Source organism: Arachis ipaensis, chromosome B04 (assembly GCF_000816755.2).
Source record: "Arachis ipaensis cultivar K30076 chromosome B04, Araip1.1, whole genome shotgun sequence".
NCBI lineage: Eukaryota > Viridiplantae > Streptophyta > Magnoliopsida > Fabales > Fabaceae > Arachis > Arachis ipaensis.
The window spans coordinates 2,081,820-2,095,742 of record NC_029788.2 but is presented as its reverse complement, the minus strand read 5'-3'; the positions used below and the strand labels follow the sequence as shown (position 1 = coordinate 2,095,742).

At 37.7% G+C, this 13,923-nt stretch overlaps 2 protein-coding genes across 2 annotated transcripts in view; both read left to right on the top strand.

Annotated features, from left to right (window-relative positions):
• Nucleotides 8,753–9,706, top strand: LOC107635806. The gene is made up of 3 exons (XM_016339370.1): nt 8,753–9,105; nt 9,194–9,335; nt 9,440–9,706. Exons 1-3 carry the CDS (start codon nt 8,753–8,755, stop codon nt 9,704–9,706), a joined length of 762 nt encoding a protein of 253 aa, XP_016194856.1.
• Nucleotides 10,711–13,923, top strand: part of LOC110270819 — a 6,834-nt gene continuing 3,621 nt past the window's right edge. Inside the window, exon 1 of the mRNA XM_021120251.1 lies at nt 10,711–10,874. Coding sequence (XP_020975910.1) covers nt 10,711–10,874 — 164 coding nt within the window. The remainder of the gene's footprint in view (nt 10,875–13,923) is intronic.

The window sequence follows — 13,923 nt, the reverse complement described above, 5'->3', positions numbered from 1 at the left end:
AACAAGAATCTAACTAACAATAAATCAATAAATATTTTTGAACTATATTCTATACTAATAAATTGTAATCAATTAGTGATTATTTAAAATTTATTTTTTTTAAAATACAAAATTATTAATTATTAATTACAATTATTTAAAATTGACTGATTAAAAATTGTTTACCTATATTTTTTTTTATTTGAAAATGGTTAGAATTGAATTATTATTTAATCCCAACAATAAAAATGGAAATAAATTTGAGCTCCATCCCACCCTTTTTTAATCTCATTTCATTCTACTCCCTTCGCTAACATCAATCTAAACATACAATAAAAAAAAAAGATTAATAAAGATTTGGGAATCACATGCTCAGCATACTCTACATCTTCTTCATTGTAAAATACGTAGTGTTAGAAACAAGAGACTAAACTGGAAAAAAGATTTGTGTGTCTATTTAAGTTGTTTATTCAAGTTGTCTGGAATAATACAATATAGAAGGGTATTTATAGGAACTAAGAGAATCATAATAATAAAGACGTAATATTCTATAATAAATATTCAGATATACTAAATAATTCTAATTGATCCTAATTATATTCTAACACGTAGCACTACTTATTAATTAATTAATTTCACGAGATATGGTCAAGTAGCAACAACATAGGCAGCATCCAACACCAACTTGAATGGAAGCATATTCTAGAATGTTCGATTCGAATAGTATATGTGGCATCATATATATTCTTTCATCAACATTTAATTATGTGTTTTTCAGTAACATTTATATTTACCCATTATTCTTCTTTCTTCACTTCATATTTACTACATAACAATCAAATATTACTATTTTTTAGTCACAAAAAAAAAATTACTGTTTTAATCTTAAATAAATTTAATATCTAAAGTGAATTATGCGTATGCATGATTAAAAAATTAAAATTTATTTTAGATAAATTATATGGATTATTATACAAAATTATTTTTATTAACGATTCCTTTTCAATACTTATTCTCTCGTCTCTTCTATTCTCTCTTTAGTATTTTAATAGAACTATTAATAAAACAATTAATTGATATTATATAGCTTTTTCTAAATAAACACTTATTTGAGATTAAATAAAATTCTAAGTAGCAAGAAAAAAAAGATAAAGCAATGTCCCAATTTATGAATGAGTACGTAAGTGTGATCGAACAACAGAAAAAGAAATGCTTCACTACCTACACGAATTTAATTTATTATTGAGTGTAAGCTTATTCATTCCAAGTATGATGTATGATATTCCCTTCTTTAATATCCTCCTAGAAGAGTATCATTGAGAAGGAATAATTTGAACTTTTAATTTTAATGGAAATTAAAATGCACTATTATTCATGCATGCACAAAGATACCATCCAATTAATTACCCATATAAACTTGAAAATGGGACATGACTTATATCCAACTAATGGGTAGGGGAAAAGTTTATTTTTTGCTCATGGAATCCAACCAAAAATCATTCCTAGTTAATGCTACGCTGCTGTAAATTAATTAATTACTTATTTTATATTCCAGAGTAAATGGTTAATTTCGTTCTTAAAAAATTATTTATTTTTTAAATAGATTTTAGAAAGATATTTTTAATTAAACTCGTCCTTCAATAATTTTAAGTTAATCACATTAGTTTTTCTATTATTTTAGTTGTTTATGGCGTCAAAATTTGTTGATATAGTACGTTAAATGATACTACAGTACACACCTGACAATTCTATTTGACTGCTAATATTATAATAAGTTTATAAAATTAAATTAAATCAACTCTAACTTAAAAGATTTTAATGTTTTAAAGTCCTTTTTAATTTAGAATTAATTTAATCTAATTGTATAAACTTGTTATATTAATAGTCAATTAAGACTACTAAATATATATTGTGGTCAACGTGGTCACTGTAGTATTATTTAACATGCCACATTAATAAATTTTGACATTATTAGTAACTAAAATGATAAAATGACTAATATAATTAATTTAAAATTTTTAAAAAATAAATTTAATTAAAAAAATTTCAATAACTAATTTAAAAAATAAATTTTTTTCAGCGATAAATTTGACCATTTACTCTTATGTTCCTGCCTGCCCTTATAACTAGTGGTGTTAACTGTTAGGTTAACCAAGAATAATTAAGTTAATTACGACACGAAAACTTGGTTTTTGCCAGATTTGTACCAAGTCAGAAAACAATAATATAGTGAGTTGAAATCTAGTGTAAAAGTTGATATTGAATGTTAAGGGATAAGGTGAGCTGGCCGCGGGTATGGTAATTAATTATAATTAGTTACTGTCAGATTATTGCAATGAAAATTATGGATCCAATAATTGATCTTTTCCCCCTCTCAAATTATCAATCAATTTTCAGGTTTCTTTATTTTAAGAGATTCAAATCCATCTAGGTTAGCGAAGTAATCTGCTGCTATAATTAAGGTAAAATGAATATCATATAATTTATCGTGCTACTTCTTTTACAATCATGCTAGGCATGTGTATATAAAAAATAATTATCAATTAGTCATAGAGAACTATTAATATTTAAAAGTGTAGACTAAAAATATATTGTTAGATTATTATACTAAATAAATTAGACTGATAGCTAAAAATACAGTATTGACTAAAAATAATAAATTATACTAGTCCTTAAACTTTTTTCATATATAAATATATAATGACTGATTATTAATGTACATTATGTAATATTTTTTATCAATCAATTATTTTTTTTACGATAATTCTAAAAAATACAGATATCATTTATTAACATGATCGTATGCGTTTTTTGTTTTTACTAATAATAAATTAAAGGAGATTATTAGAAGTTTTCAAGTTTTTTGTAGGGATAAAATAATGTATCATGTTTAGTAGCTTCCACAGTATAACATATATAATTTTTCTTTTAAAGGTAACATTGCCTCTAATTATGATTGATGCCTCAAAATATGTGTAAGAGGACAAAATTAAAAATCTCAGTTGGAGCCTCTTCCATCAACACAGTATCTAGAATAATAAGGCCTAATTTTGTTACAGAATGATAATATATTTTTGGAAAGTTATCAGCTGTACCTAGAAATATCGGTATTTCAATTGTTTTACCCGTTGATTTTAATTAATATATATTATATATATTTTTTATAATTCAGATCAACGGTTAAAACAACTAGAATATCGATATTTCTGGTACACCTGATAACCTTCCTATACTTTTAAGTCCTATGAAAAATGTACGATACACCACTAAAAATATATCGGTCATTAGATGAAAAAAAAAAAGAGACAAACATATAATTAACACAAATTAGACTTACAATTGTGATCTCAAAAATATTAAAAATAAAATTATAATTATATAAAGAAATTGAACTAAGATTGCATTGTGATTAAGATAAAATTTAGAGTTTAAGCAAAAGCTTTAGCAAGTTTAAAGTCAAAAGGGTAAATAGAAAAAACTAATAAAATCATAATAAGTGTCTAAGAATAATATAGTCTTTTGCCTCATAAAGAGCAAAATAGGCATTAGTTAAAAATTTTAGAAATAAATTAGTAAATAAAGAGCAATAAGACTAACTTGGTAATTTTGGCACGAAATAGGGCTAAGAGCATTACTTAAACACTCAGGAGTATAATAGAAATTCTTGATAGAAAATAAGACGTAAAACGATTAATTAACTCACTAGCTAATGGATAAAATAGTCTTTTGGCAAAAATATGAGGATAGATTAGTAAAATAGTAATTTTAGAAATAAAAGCATCATTATAAAACCTAAGGAAGATAATTAAAGAAAAGTGGGTATATAAGGGGCAAAACGAAAATTTCATAAAGTACTATGGTCATAAACTTAATCTCAGTAAAATCTCAGCTTTCATGAGAGGGAGAGAGAGCGAGAGAGAGGGGGGGTGGAGAAACACCGGGCAGGGTAGGACTAGACCCCTACAACAGTAGGGTAAGGATCCAAGGGTTTGGAATCGAGAAGAGTATCTACGATTGGAACAGGATTCTTTCACCGTATTTGTGGATAGGTTACCAGGTGATATCTCGAAGAAAGAATTGTTTGAGTTGTTCTCGTGGACAGGGCGGATCGATGACATATACCTCTCACGGAAGTCGAGAAATGGTGTTGTTTATCTGTTTGCGTTCATTCGCTATACGACAAAAGGAGGGGCCTTGAAAGCAATCTCAGAGATGGATCACATGCGCTTAAGAGGGAAGGAGATCTATGTGGGGGAAGCCAGTGCTGACCTTTGACAGCGTGTGCAGTTTGGACGAATCGCTGGGTTCTATTATGAATGGTCTCTTGCGGTTCTTCTCTAGCGTTTGCCGATGGGAGGAACGCGTGCGATGTGATAAGCGACGAGTGTGGCTTGAGTGCTTTGGAATTTCACTGCAGGTATGGTCAGAAGATACGTTTAGTAAGCTTGGTAGCATGTGGGGTGACGTGGTTAGTTGTGACGATGTTGCAAAGTCTTGTATGTCGTTTCGCAGTGGACGTGTGCAGATCGATACGTATAGGTTTGAGCCTATTCATGAATACGTTCATGTCCTGGTAGGGAAGACAAGATTTGACGTCTTCGTCACTGAGGTGGCAGGGAGTGAATATAGCATAGGGGACTGTGTGAAAAAAAAGGCTTCGGAAGGAAATCGGGGCCTCCTGTCAAGTGCTTGTGCAACTGGGAATAATGCATGTAACCTAGGCGGTGGGCGAAGCCAGGAAAAGTGGCCGGGATTGGAGGCTGAGGCGGTTTATTTGGTACCGGCGAGTGGAGAGGAAGTTCAGCAAAAGGATAGAATTGTAATTCTTCCTGAAGAATTGAATGAATTGAGTAACGGCTTTTTGAATTCGAAATTGGAAAGGTTGGTTACTGAGGGAGTTAATGCCGGAAGGAATAATGCTGATATCCCGGGATCCCCTGCTAACTATTTGGAGACTAATTCTGAGAGAACAATATCCTGCGACTACATTAGGAAAGATATGGGAGTGGAGGAAGACGTCACTAGTGCAGCTAGAAGGGATTTGGGCCCTGAGAAGCCCAATAAGCTTCTCACTTGTTCTGGAGCCCCTATTCTACTACCGGTTGACAAGGATGTTCGGTTGGGCCTGCATTCACAAGGCCCACACGGTCTAACGCTCTCTGGGCCAGCGGTCATACGAGTCACAGGGAACCAGGCGCATACGGAGTGTAGGGTTCGGAATGGGACTTCTGTGGCTGAGGGTGCGAGTGACGGCGCAGGAGGGCAGGACCAGGGCGGCGCTGATGATGCGATCGTGGACCGGGCCAAGTTATGTGAAGGTAGCTGTAATGTGGGTACTGCAGCGAGTTTGCCTGCGATGGGGGGTGGCATCAGAGAGTCCGTGGCGGTGGTGACGGCTGAAGGTGGGAGAGCGAGCCAGGAAGCGGGGAACGAGGGCGGTCGGTTTCAAAGGCTGCTGCTTGCCGACAGAAGGATGGAGTCACTGGCGAAGCATGTCCTCGTTACTGACGGGGTGTTTGGGGCAATAGAGGTGGCCCGAGAATTAATCCATGGAGAGGCGGGAGAAACGCCGTTTCGCCTGAGGAGGTCAACTCGCGGCCGGGGGATGTGCAGGTGGCTGAACGGCGTGATGGAAACCATGGGATTGATCGGGTGGTCATGGGGAGGTGGTCTCGAGGGATGCTGCTTGTAATGCCATAAGCCTAGGTGAACCAAGTGCTGGTAATAAGAAGGGCAAGGTGAACAGGGTGGTGACAAGGGGTTTGAGAAATGGCGAACCAGTTTTACGAGCAGGGGTGGTTCAATCAGTTGAGACAGCATTTGAGAATGGCACCAAGGACACAGGGAAGGATACAGAGGCTGATGGCTGGGATGCTGGAAGTGTGGCGGGTTCTGAATCCTCGGAAAGTAAATGGGCGAAGGAAATGCAAGAAAATAAGGAAGCTTGGGAGCTTGCCGTGGAGTTTGGGGCAGTGCAGTATAATGAGGAGGACGACATTATGGCAATCCTTCAAGCGCAGAATGAGGCGATAGCTCGGAAGAAAAAGTTGGCTAAACAGAAGGAGAAGGCAAGAAGGAGTCGGCCGAAAAATCGAAAAAAGGTGTGTATTAATGCGTTAAAATGATTTTTAGTTCTTGGAATGTTAGGGGAGTGGCAGGAGTTGGTAAGGTGAGTATGGTGAAGAACTTTAGGAGAAAATTTAATCTGAATATGCTAGGCTTGTTAGAGACTAAGAAAACAGCTATGACTAAATTTGATGTAGTAGAAATGTGGGGACATGATGCAGTTAAATAGGAGGTTGTTGGTGCAGCAGGTGCGTTAGGAGGTCTACTGTTGATGTGGGATGAATTGGTATTTATGATGAACAACTGTTATAAAGGAGATAGGTTCCTGTGTGTGGAGGGTGTACTGGTAAAAAATGGCTTCCGTTGTGCTTTTTGTTTAGTGTATGCTGCACACACAAGGGAAGACAAGCTTGCTGTGTGGGAGGAGTTAAGCTTCTTATCTGGGTTATACCAAGTACCTTTTTGTTATATGGGAGACTTCAATGAGATCACTCAAGTGGAAGAATGGAGAGGAGCTTCTACCTTACCAGTGTCTGCAGTAGAATTTAAAGCATGGATGCAGGAGATGGAGCTAGTAGACCTTGCACTATCTGATCGTATGCTCACATGGTTCAGAGGCCAGTCGTGCAGTCGCATTGACAGGGTGCTGGTTAGCCTGGAGTGGGTAGAAGAGTTTCTTGATATAAGGCATAAAGGAGGACCTAGAGGTTTGTCAGACCATTGCCCACTGATTGTGGATGTCACGCGGGTGAAGGTGGGCCCGAGACCTTTTCGGAGCTTGGACTCCTGGTTTACTCATGAGGGGTTCCTGCGGATGGTAAGGGAGGAATGGAGGAGAATCGGTGATGTACAGTTCATAGACAAGCTGAAGGCTTTCACGGTTCCGCTTGGCAAATGGCATAGAGATAACTTTGGAAACATGGAAAGAAGGATTAGACGTTTTGAGGAGGAGATTAAGAACGTGGACGACTTGGTGAGCAATGGAGTGTATGACGGGACCATGGAAGCAAGGAGGAAGGCGCTTGTAAGCTCTTGTAAAATATGGTATATGCGGAAGGAATTACATTGGACGCAGTTGTCACGGTCCAGGCATGCAAAGGAGATGGACAGTAACACTAGGTACTTCCACAATCTAGCTTCAGCACGGAGGCGGAACAATCGGATTGATGCCTTAATGATTAATGGAAGGATAGTATGGAATCAAGCCAGGATCAAAGTTGCTATTCGCGGGTTCTACAAGAGCTTGTACCATCAGGAGACGTCGCCTATTATAGGATTCCGTGATGGGCTGGTAAAACAGCTAAGTGAGGCAGAGGCAACAGAGCTAGAGTCGTTGCCCTCGGTTGAAGAAATAAAGGATGCAGTATGGGACAGTGGGTCAACGAAGGCACCGGACAGTGATGGGTACAATATGAATTTCATCAAGAAGTGTTGGGGAGAAGTAGGAAGAGTTTACTGAAGCTGTGATGGGATTTTTTCAATCAGCTGCTCTACCGAGGGATTCAAATGTTACTTGGGTGACGTCGGCACCGAAGTTTGTGGGCGCGAAAGAAATAAAAGATCTCCGGCCGATTGGTATGGTCGGTTGTGTATACAGGGTCATCTCTAAGGTGTTGGTTCGAAGGATGCGAAAGGTGATGCCTGGCTTAGTAGAGGAGACTCAGAGTGCCTTTGTGAAGGGCAGAAAAATTCATGATGGGGCACTAATTGCTTGCGAAACTGTACATTGGCTGAAGGCAAGAAAAAAGAGCTCAGCAATTATTAAACTGGATTTTCAGAAGGCTTATGATAGAGTGAAGTGGAGTTTTGTGGATATTGTGTTGCATAAGATGGGGTTTGGACTCAGGTGGAGAGAATGGATCAAGGAATGTGTATGTTCTGCATCAATGTCGGTTCTTATAAACGGGTCCCCCTCTAAACCGTTCAAAATGGAAAGGGGTCTTCGACAAGACGACCCTCTGTCTCCCTTTCTGTTTGTACTGGTTGTTGACGTTCTTCATAGAATGATTGGTGAGGTGGTGAGGAATGGTCGTATAGCGCCTCTTTTGGTCGGCCGGGATGACATTAAGCTGTTCCACTTGCAGTTTGTCGATGATACTATCATGTTCTGTCCTCCTGAGGAGGCCACTATCAGAAACTACAAACGATTATTGCGTTGCTTCGAGGTGATGTCTGGGTTGAGTATTAACTTTAAAAAATCGAGCTTTATTCCAGTCATGAGCAAGGTTGGACAAGGAGGATGTGTAGTTTGCTGGACTGTAAGGAGACGTTGCTACCAGTCAGGTACCTGGGCATCTCTCTGGGAGCAAACCCGAGGCTTGTGAAGACATGGAAACCAGTTATTGATAAGGTGGAAGAAAAGCTTAGTCTGTGGAAAGCAAAGACACTCAATAAAGCGGGTAAGCTGGTTCTCATTAAGTCTGTTCTCAATAGTCTACCAATCTACTATCTCAGCTTATACAAGATGCCTAAGACAGTGGCAGAGAAGTTGATTTCACTACAAAGATGGTTCTTGTGGAGTAAAGAGGATGGGAGGCATGGGATGCCGCTTGTGAAATGAGATTTAGTGATGGCTCCAAAAAAGGAAGGTGGGCTGGGGGTCGGGAATGTGGTGGCTCGCAATGCAGCATTATTGTTCAAGTGGTGGTGGAGATTTTCAAAGGAGGACTGTCCCTTATAGAAGGAAGTAGTGTGCTCGTGTAATCACATGAATCCATCTGAGATGCTTAGTGTTCAGAGTGTGCCTACACGAGGGGGTCCATGGAAGGACATTTGCAGTTTACAAATCTCGGAGCCACAGGTGAGGGAGAAGATGATTACCGGCTTGTCTATGGAGCTGGAAAATGGCAGAACAATCCGGTTCTGGGAGGATAGATGGTTACCTAGTGGAGCGTTGAAGGATGAGTTCCCAAGACTGTTCTCAGTTTCAAACCTTACTGGATCTGTTATAGGGGATTGTGGGTTCTGGGATGGGATGGAGTGGGTTTGGACTTTTCAATGGAGGAGAGAGTTATTACAATGGGAGTTGGAGCTTGTAAACCAACTTCATGAGAGGATACGGTCAGTGAGGCCTATACATGAGAGAGAGGATAGTGTGGTGTGGAAGTTTGATAGGTCAGGTATTTTTTCGACTAACTCCTTTGTGCAGGTGCTGCAAGCGGAAACTCTTCCGGAGGAAATCCAGAGCTATAGCTTCACTAGCACTATTTGGAGAGGGTTCGTCCCACCAAGGATTGAGTTATTTGCTTGGTTTATGTTGGTTGGCAGGGCGACGACTAAGGACCGCCTGTGTAGATTAGGGGTCCTTGACCGGAATAATGATATGTGTGTTTTATGTTACAAATCTGTAGAGTCTGCATTTCATTTATTTCTTGGTTGTGAGTTCACTTGGCAGGTGTGGTGTGCTTGGCTATTTGTTCTTGGAAGGGTTTGGACAGTGCCAGGTTCTCTAAAGCAACACTTTGAAAGTTGGACAAACGCTTCAGGGAGAAAGATGGATCGAAAGCGGTGGTTTATTGGGTTCTTTGCAGTTATTTGGGCAATTTGGCAAGAAAGGAATGCCAGAATCTTCAAAGATCAGGCATCAGATGTAGTGGACATTATAAGCAGGTCTTTTAGCCTCTCTGATGAATGGATTGGGGATGCACCTTGTAGTTGTTGATGGTAATGTCGAAGATGACTCGGGGTCACTAGGTTCTTTGAGGTCTTTGACGTGTTGTGTATCTGGTTTTTATTTTCCAATGCTCCACCTGACGGTGTTGAGCTCTTTGTACTTCAAAAAAACTATGGATAAAGTGATAATTTGTGACAAAAAATTTAAGAGACTCAGAGAAAATAGATCGGGCACAAGAGTCATTAAAGGCTAAGGGTAGAGAAGTTTCTTAGAAAAAATTTCATAAGATGTGTTTCGAAGAGAAAATATAGATCCTAAGGTGCTAGTGGCTGTCTAGTAGAGCAAATTTTCATTCCGCTTAGCCAGTGACTATATGAACATTGTGACATCCACCATATGGATCATTACTTGCTATGAGCACATCTTTGAGTCATTTCTTTTAGTGTCGCGATTCTATACGGTTTATTGAAATTCATGAGGCACCTGTCCATGACTGTACACAGTGGACTAACCATATTCGAACTTAGGGTTGGGTAACATCGGGTTGCGAGTAGTCAACCGACGCATGAGCTTATGGCATACATAAGACCAGTCATGCATCATACTTGGCTGATACATTTCTCTGTATTTGTGACTACATACTTGTACTTGTGATTGTTATTTTGCTATATAATTGTGCTTGTACTTGTTTGCGCGACTTATTGACGTAACTACGGGAATTCCTAAACTTAGGCTGCAAAACTCCTTAGTTTTCCTGCTTAGTATCCTGTTGGAAACTTTAGGTTCTCACCTCCTAATTTTTCACGTTTTGTAGATGGGAACAGGCGTAATCTTCTTTGAGTACCCAGCGTTCGGACAGTATGTGGATCTAGTGACGGGAGACACAATAATCTAGGGTGGTCCACATACCCTTACCTACTACCTCTCGAACCGACCCTTCGCAAATTGTATTCTTAGCTTAGAGTTTGGCCCGAACATACATTACGATTTTCCGCTATCCGAGCTTCATCCAAGCGGAAACCCATTATCATTTTCCTTTGTATCCTCCGCACATGGCAGAACACAAGCCAAAGTCTCTGATGCTTCATCAGCCAGAGTACTGGCAAGCAATTCCTGATGTACCGATGCCTGCAGCCCCACCAACCTCTTCTGTAGCAGAGCTGTTCAAAAACCCTTGGGGGGATGCCTCCGAGATAACAGTCCCCAATTATCACAGGTGTGTCTGATTGACTTCTTGCACCACTGGACGAGTTCTTCCAATTATCATCTATCAATAGTTTAGTAGTCTTTTGTCTTCACCTTGTATAGATTTTTAACGGACTAATATCTTTCGTACATACACAGTTATCATATATATATAAGTCTGTATATAAGTCTGGTATACATAAACAAGCAGTCAACGTATTATGTCAAACTCTATTATGATGCTTGAAATTTGAGCCTACGGGCAGTACATGATATTTCTTGCATTTAGATATGTATGCTGTGTATTTTTAATTACTTAAACTTATCTCTTATATCTGGCTAACACACGATCTCAATAAGTGATACAGGCTTATATGTATATACTTAACATATGTAGTCTAGATATTATAAGATAAGTTGAATAATAGCGCCTAGCATTGGTTACGACGTGCCAGGAGTTGGGTCGTTACAATTATAAATATGTTGAGTTTTTTTAGTACCTTATGGTTATGTTTATCAACGAGTTAGTTAATGTTACTTCTAGGTATATTAAACTTGTCATATATTCAATGGACAAGTATTGGATGCAAACTAAGAATAGAGCTATTTTGTAATATAGGATACGTGTTAAAGAGCTATTTTGTTCATGTTTTAAATGAAATAATTGCCTTAGAAAATCTCATGAGTAAGTAGAATTTGATTTTCTAAGTCATGGTATAGTGAGAAATTATACAATTTGATACTAGTATGGAGATCGCTTCAATATGAGTCTCCTTGTTCAAGTTCATTTGATAGTGAGAATGATTATATGGATAAAAAAAGGATTTTGTTATGGTGTAAATTGATGAAAATTTCTACACATATAGAAACTTATTGATAAGGGGCAAAAAAAATGACCCGTGATCAGATACAAAAGACAACTTCTACACATACACAGAAAACACTTGTTTTAAGGGAGACAACTTTTGCAGGTTCTCCAGTTGCTTAATTATGGTTAGAATCTCGCTAGGGAGCCAATAGGGTATCTATACAACGTGTACAATGGGCTATTTATTTGGCTCAATATGAATTAAAAATCAAAATTATCCATATTTATCCTAATTCCAAAAGTGCTGTTTATTTTTGTGATAACCACCACCACTTAATCCCTAATCATAATTTTTTCCAATCCCCATTTTTTCACTTACCGTAATCTTACCCACAAAACCCTTCACATTCAAAGCTGAACATTGAACCGTCTCCCGCCGCGTGGTCTGGAACCTGGCATCAGCGCCGAGCCTCTCTCGCGCCTAGCCTCCCTCGCGTGTCTCCCGCAGCTCGCCCTCCGTCACCGGACACCCGTGGCTCACCCTGCAACAAGACCGTACCGGAACACCCCGGGTCACCCACCCTCAGTGCCGTACCAGAACACCGCGGCTCACCCTTCCTCAGCGTCGTTCCAAACCACCGAGTCTCACCCACCTTCGGCGCGACTAGACCCCCCGTTTCACCCTCCAGCGCGCACCTCTTCCGACGCCGGCAGCACTCAGTGTGGTTGCCCCCGTGTTTTCCGTCGCAGGTGTCGTTGTTAAACAACCGGAGGTGAGTGAGAAGAATTTTTTTTTTGTTATTATAATTGTTTCTATTATTACTGGAATTACATGCGATGAATCTTGTTTTGTTGTTTGATTTTTCAAAGTGAAGAAATCAATTGTTACAATTTCAATTTGCCGGAACGTGCATAACAAGCTATTGTTCTAGATGTCTGATATTAAAATAATTTTAGCGCAGAAAGGTTTGCAAAAGTTTGGTTTAAATAGCGTAGTAGTTTTCGCTCGCTGTGTGGACCTTTGCATGTAATGACACGTAGATTAGTTGACTGTTGTTGTCCTTTAGTTAAAACTATTTAAATGGTTATTTTAGCATGTTTCCAGATAGTTGTTTTTCATTTTGTGGGCTGTGATTTGGTTTTAAAAAGATTTTAACTAGTTTGAATCTGGGGCTCTTTTGACGCGTCGTTTTTTTTTAACCAACTAAGGTCGGTATTATTCATATATTCTTGTAATGTACTATTTTGTTTATTCTTTACTGTTATGTTATGTATTCTGTGTTCTGTTATGCTGTGTTTCTGTGTTCAATTAAAATTTTTTTGAGAACTTAGTTTTGTTATGATTGATAAATTTTGTCAATTATTCATTTCTTGAAATTGGTATACCATTGTAGATTTTAAATAGTGTTCTTTATGTTTATGTACATAAGGAGTATATAAAGCCTACACCTTAGTTATAAGTTATGTATTCTTTATGTACTCTTGAAACAAAATTATTTTTAGTTGAGCCTACATCATTATTAATAAAAAATCATCTAAATAACAAACACATCTGTATAAGATAATGCTCTCAGGCATGACCCTTCTTGATTTTCAAATCTGCGAAGCAATGACACTGCTCTTCCTCCTCTCTTGCACGTACATATATTGTTGTACAATCATAAAATAGCTGGACTTGAACGTGGCCTTCTACACCTACACCTCCAGACCAATAACAGCTACTGCACCGCAACAGCTCCTACACCTCCTCTGCTAGCTCTTGCGCCAACTCCTCTAGCATCCACAAGACTACAATAACTTCCATTATATGCTTATAAGTAGTGAGTGACGCTAGAGAGGATTTAGGATATGAATGGCAGTAAATTTTACAGCATAACGAACATGAGACAAAAAAAAATTGAGTGTATGAATAGTAAATTAACAAACAAACTTTATACTTTACAGTACAAACATTTGAATATAATGTATGTTCACTTATAATTAATTTTATAATAAGAGTACATAAGAAGTACATAAAGTAATTAATCTAAAAAATATTTATTAGGTGATTATATTTTATATGTACTCCAACTACAAAATTAATTATAATTGAATCTATATTATTACTAATAAAAAATGATTTAAATAACAAGAAAATTTAGTGACCGAGAGAAAAAGAAAGAGAATTTTTGAAATGCATCAACCCATTTTCTTGACTTATATATATAGAATGCGAAAGTGCGGACCAATTTTTTTAAATTTTTTATTCATATGTAAATAAAATGAAAAAGAT

Excerpts from the sequence above, each read along its gene's own strand:
- LOC107635806 (XM_016339370.1), top strand. The coding sequence starts at position 8,753 with ATGAATCCATCTGAGATGCTTAGTGTTCAGAGTGTGCCTACACGAGGG. Across the intron at positions 9,106-9,193 it reads CAACTTCATGAGAGGATACG|GTGCTGCAAGCGGAAACTCT; the intron begins GTCAGTGAGGCC and ends TCCTTTGTGCAG. Across the intron at positions 9,336-9,439 it reads GACGACTAAGGACCGCCTGT|GTGTGGTGTGCTTGGCTATT; the intron begins GTAGATTAGGGG and ends TTCACTTGGCAG.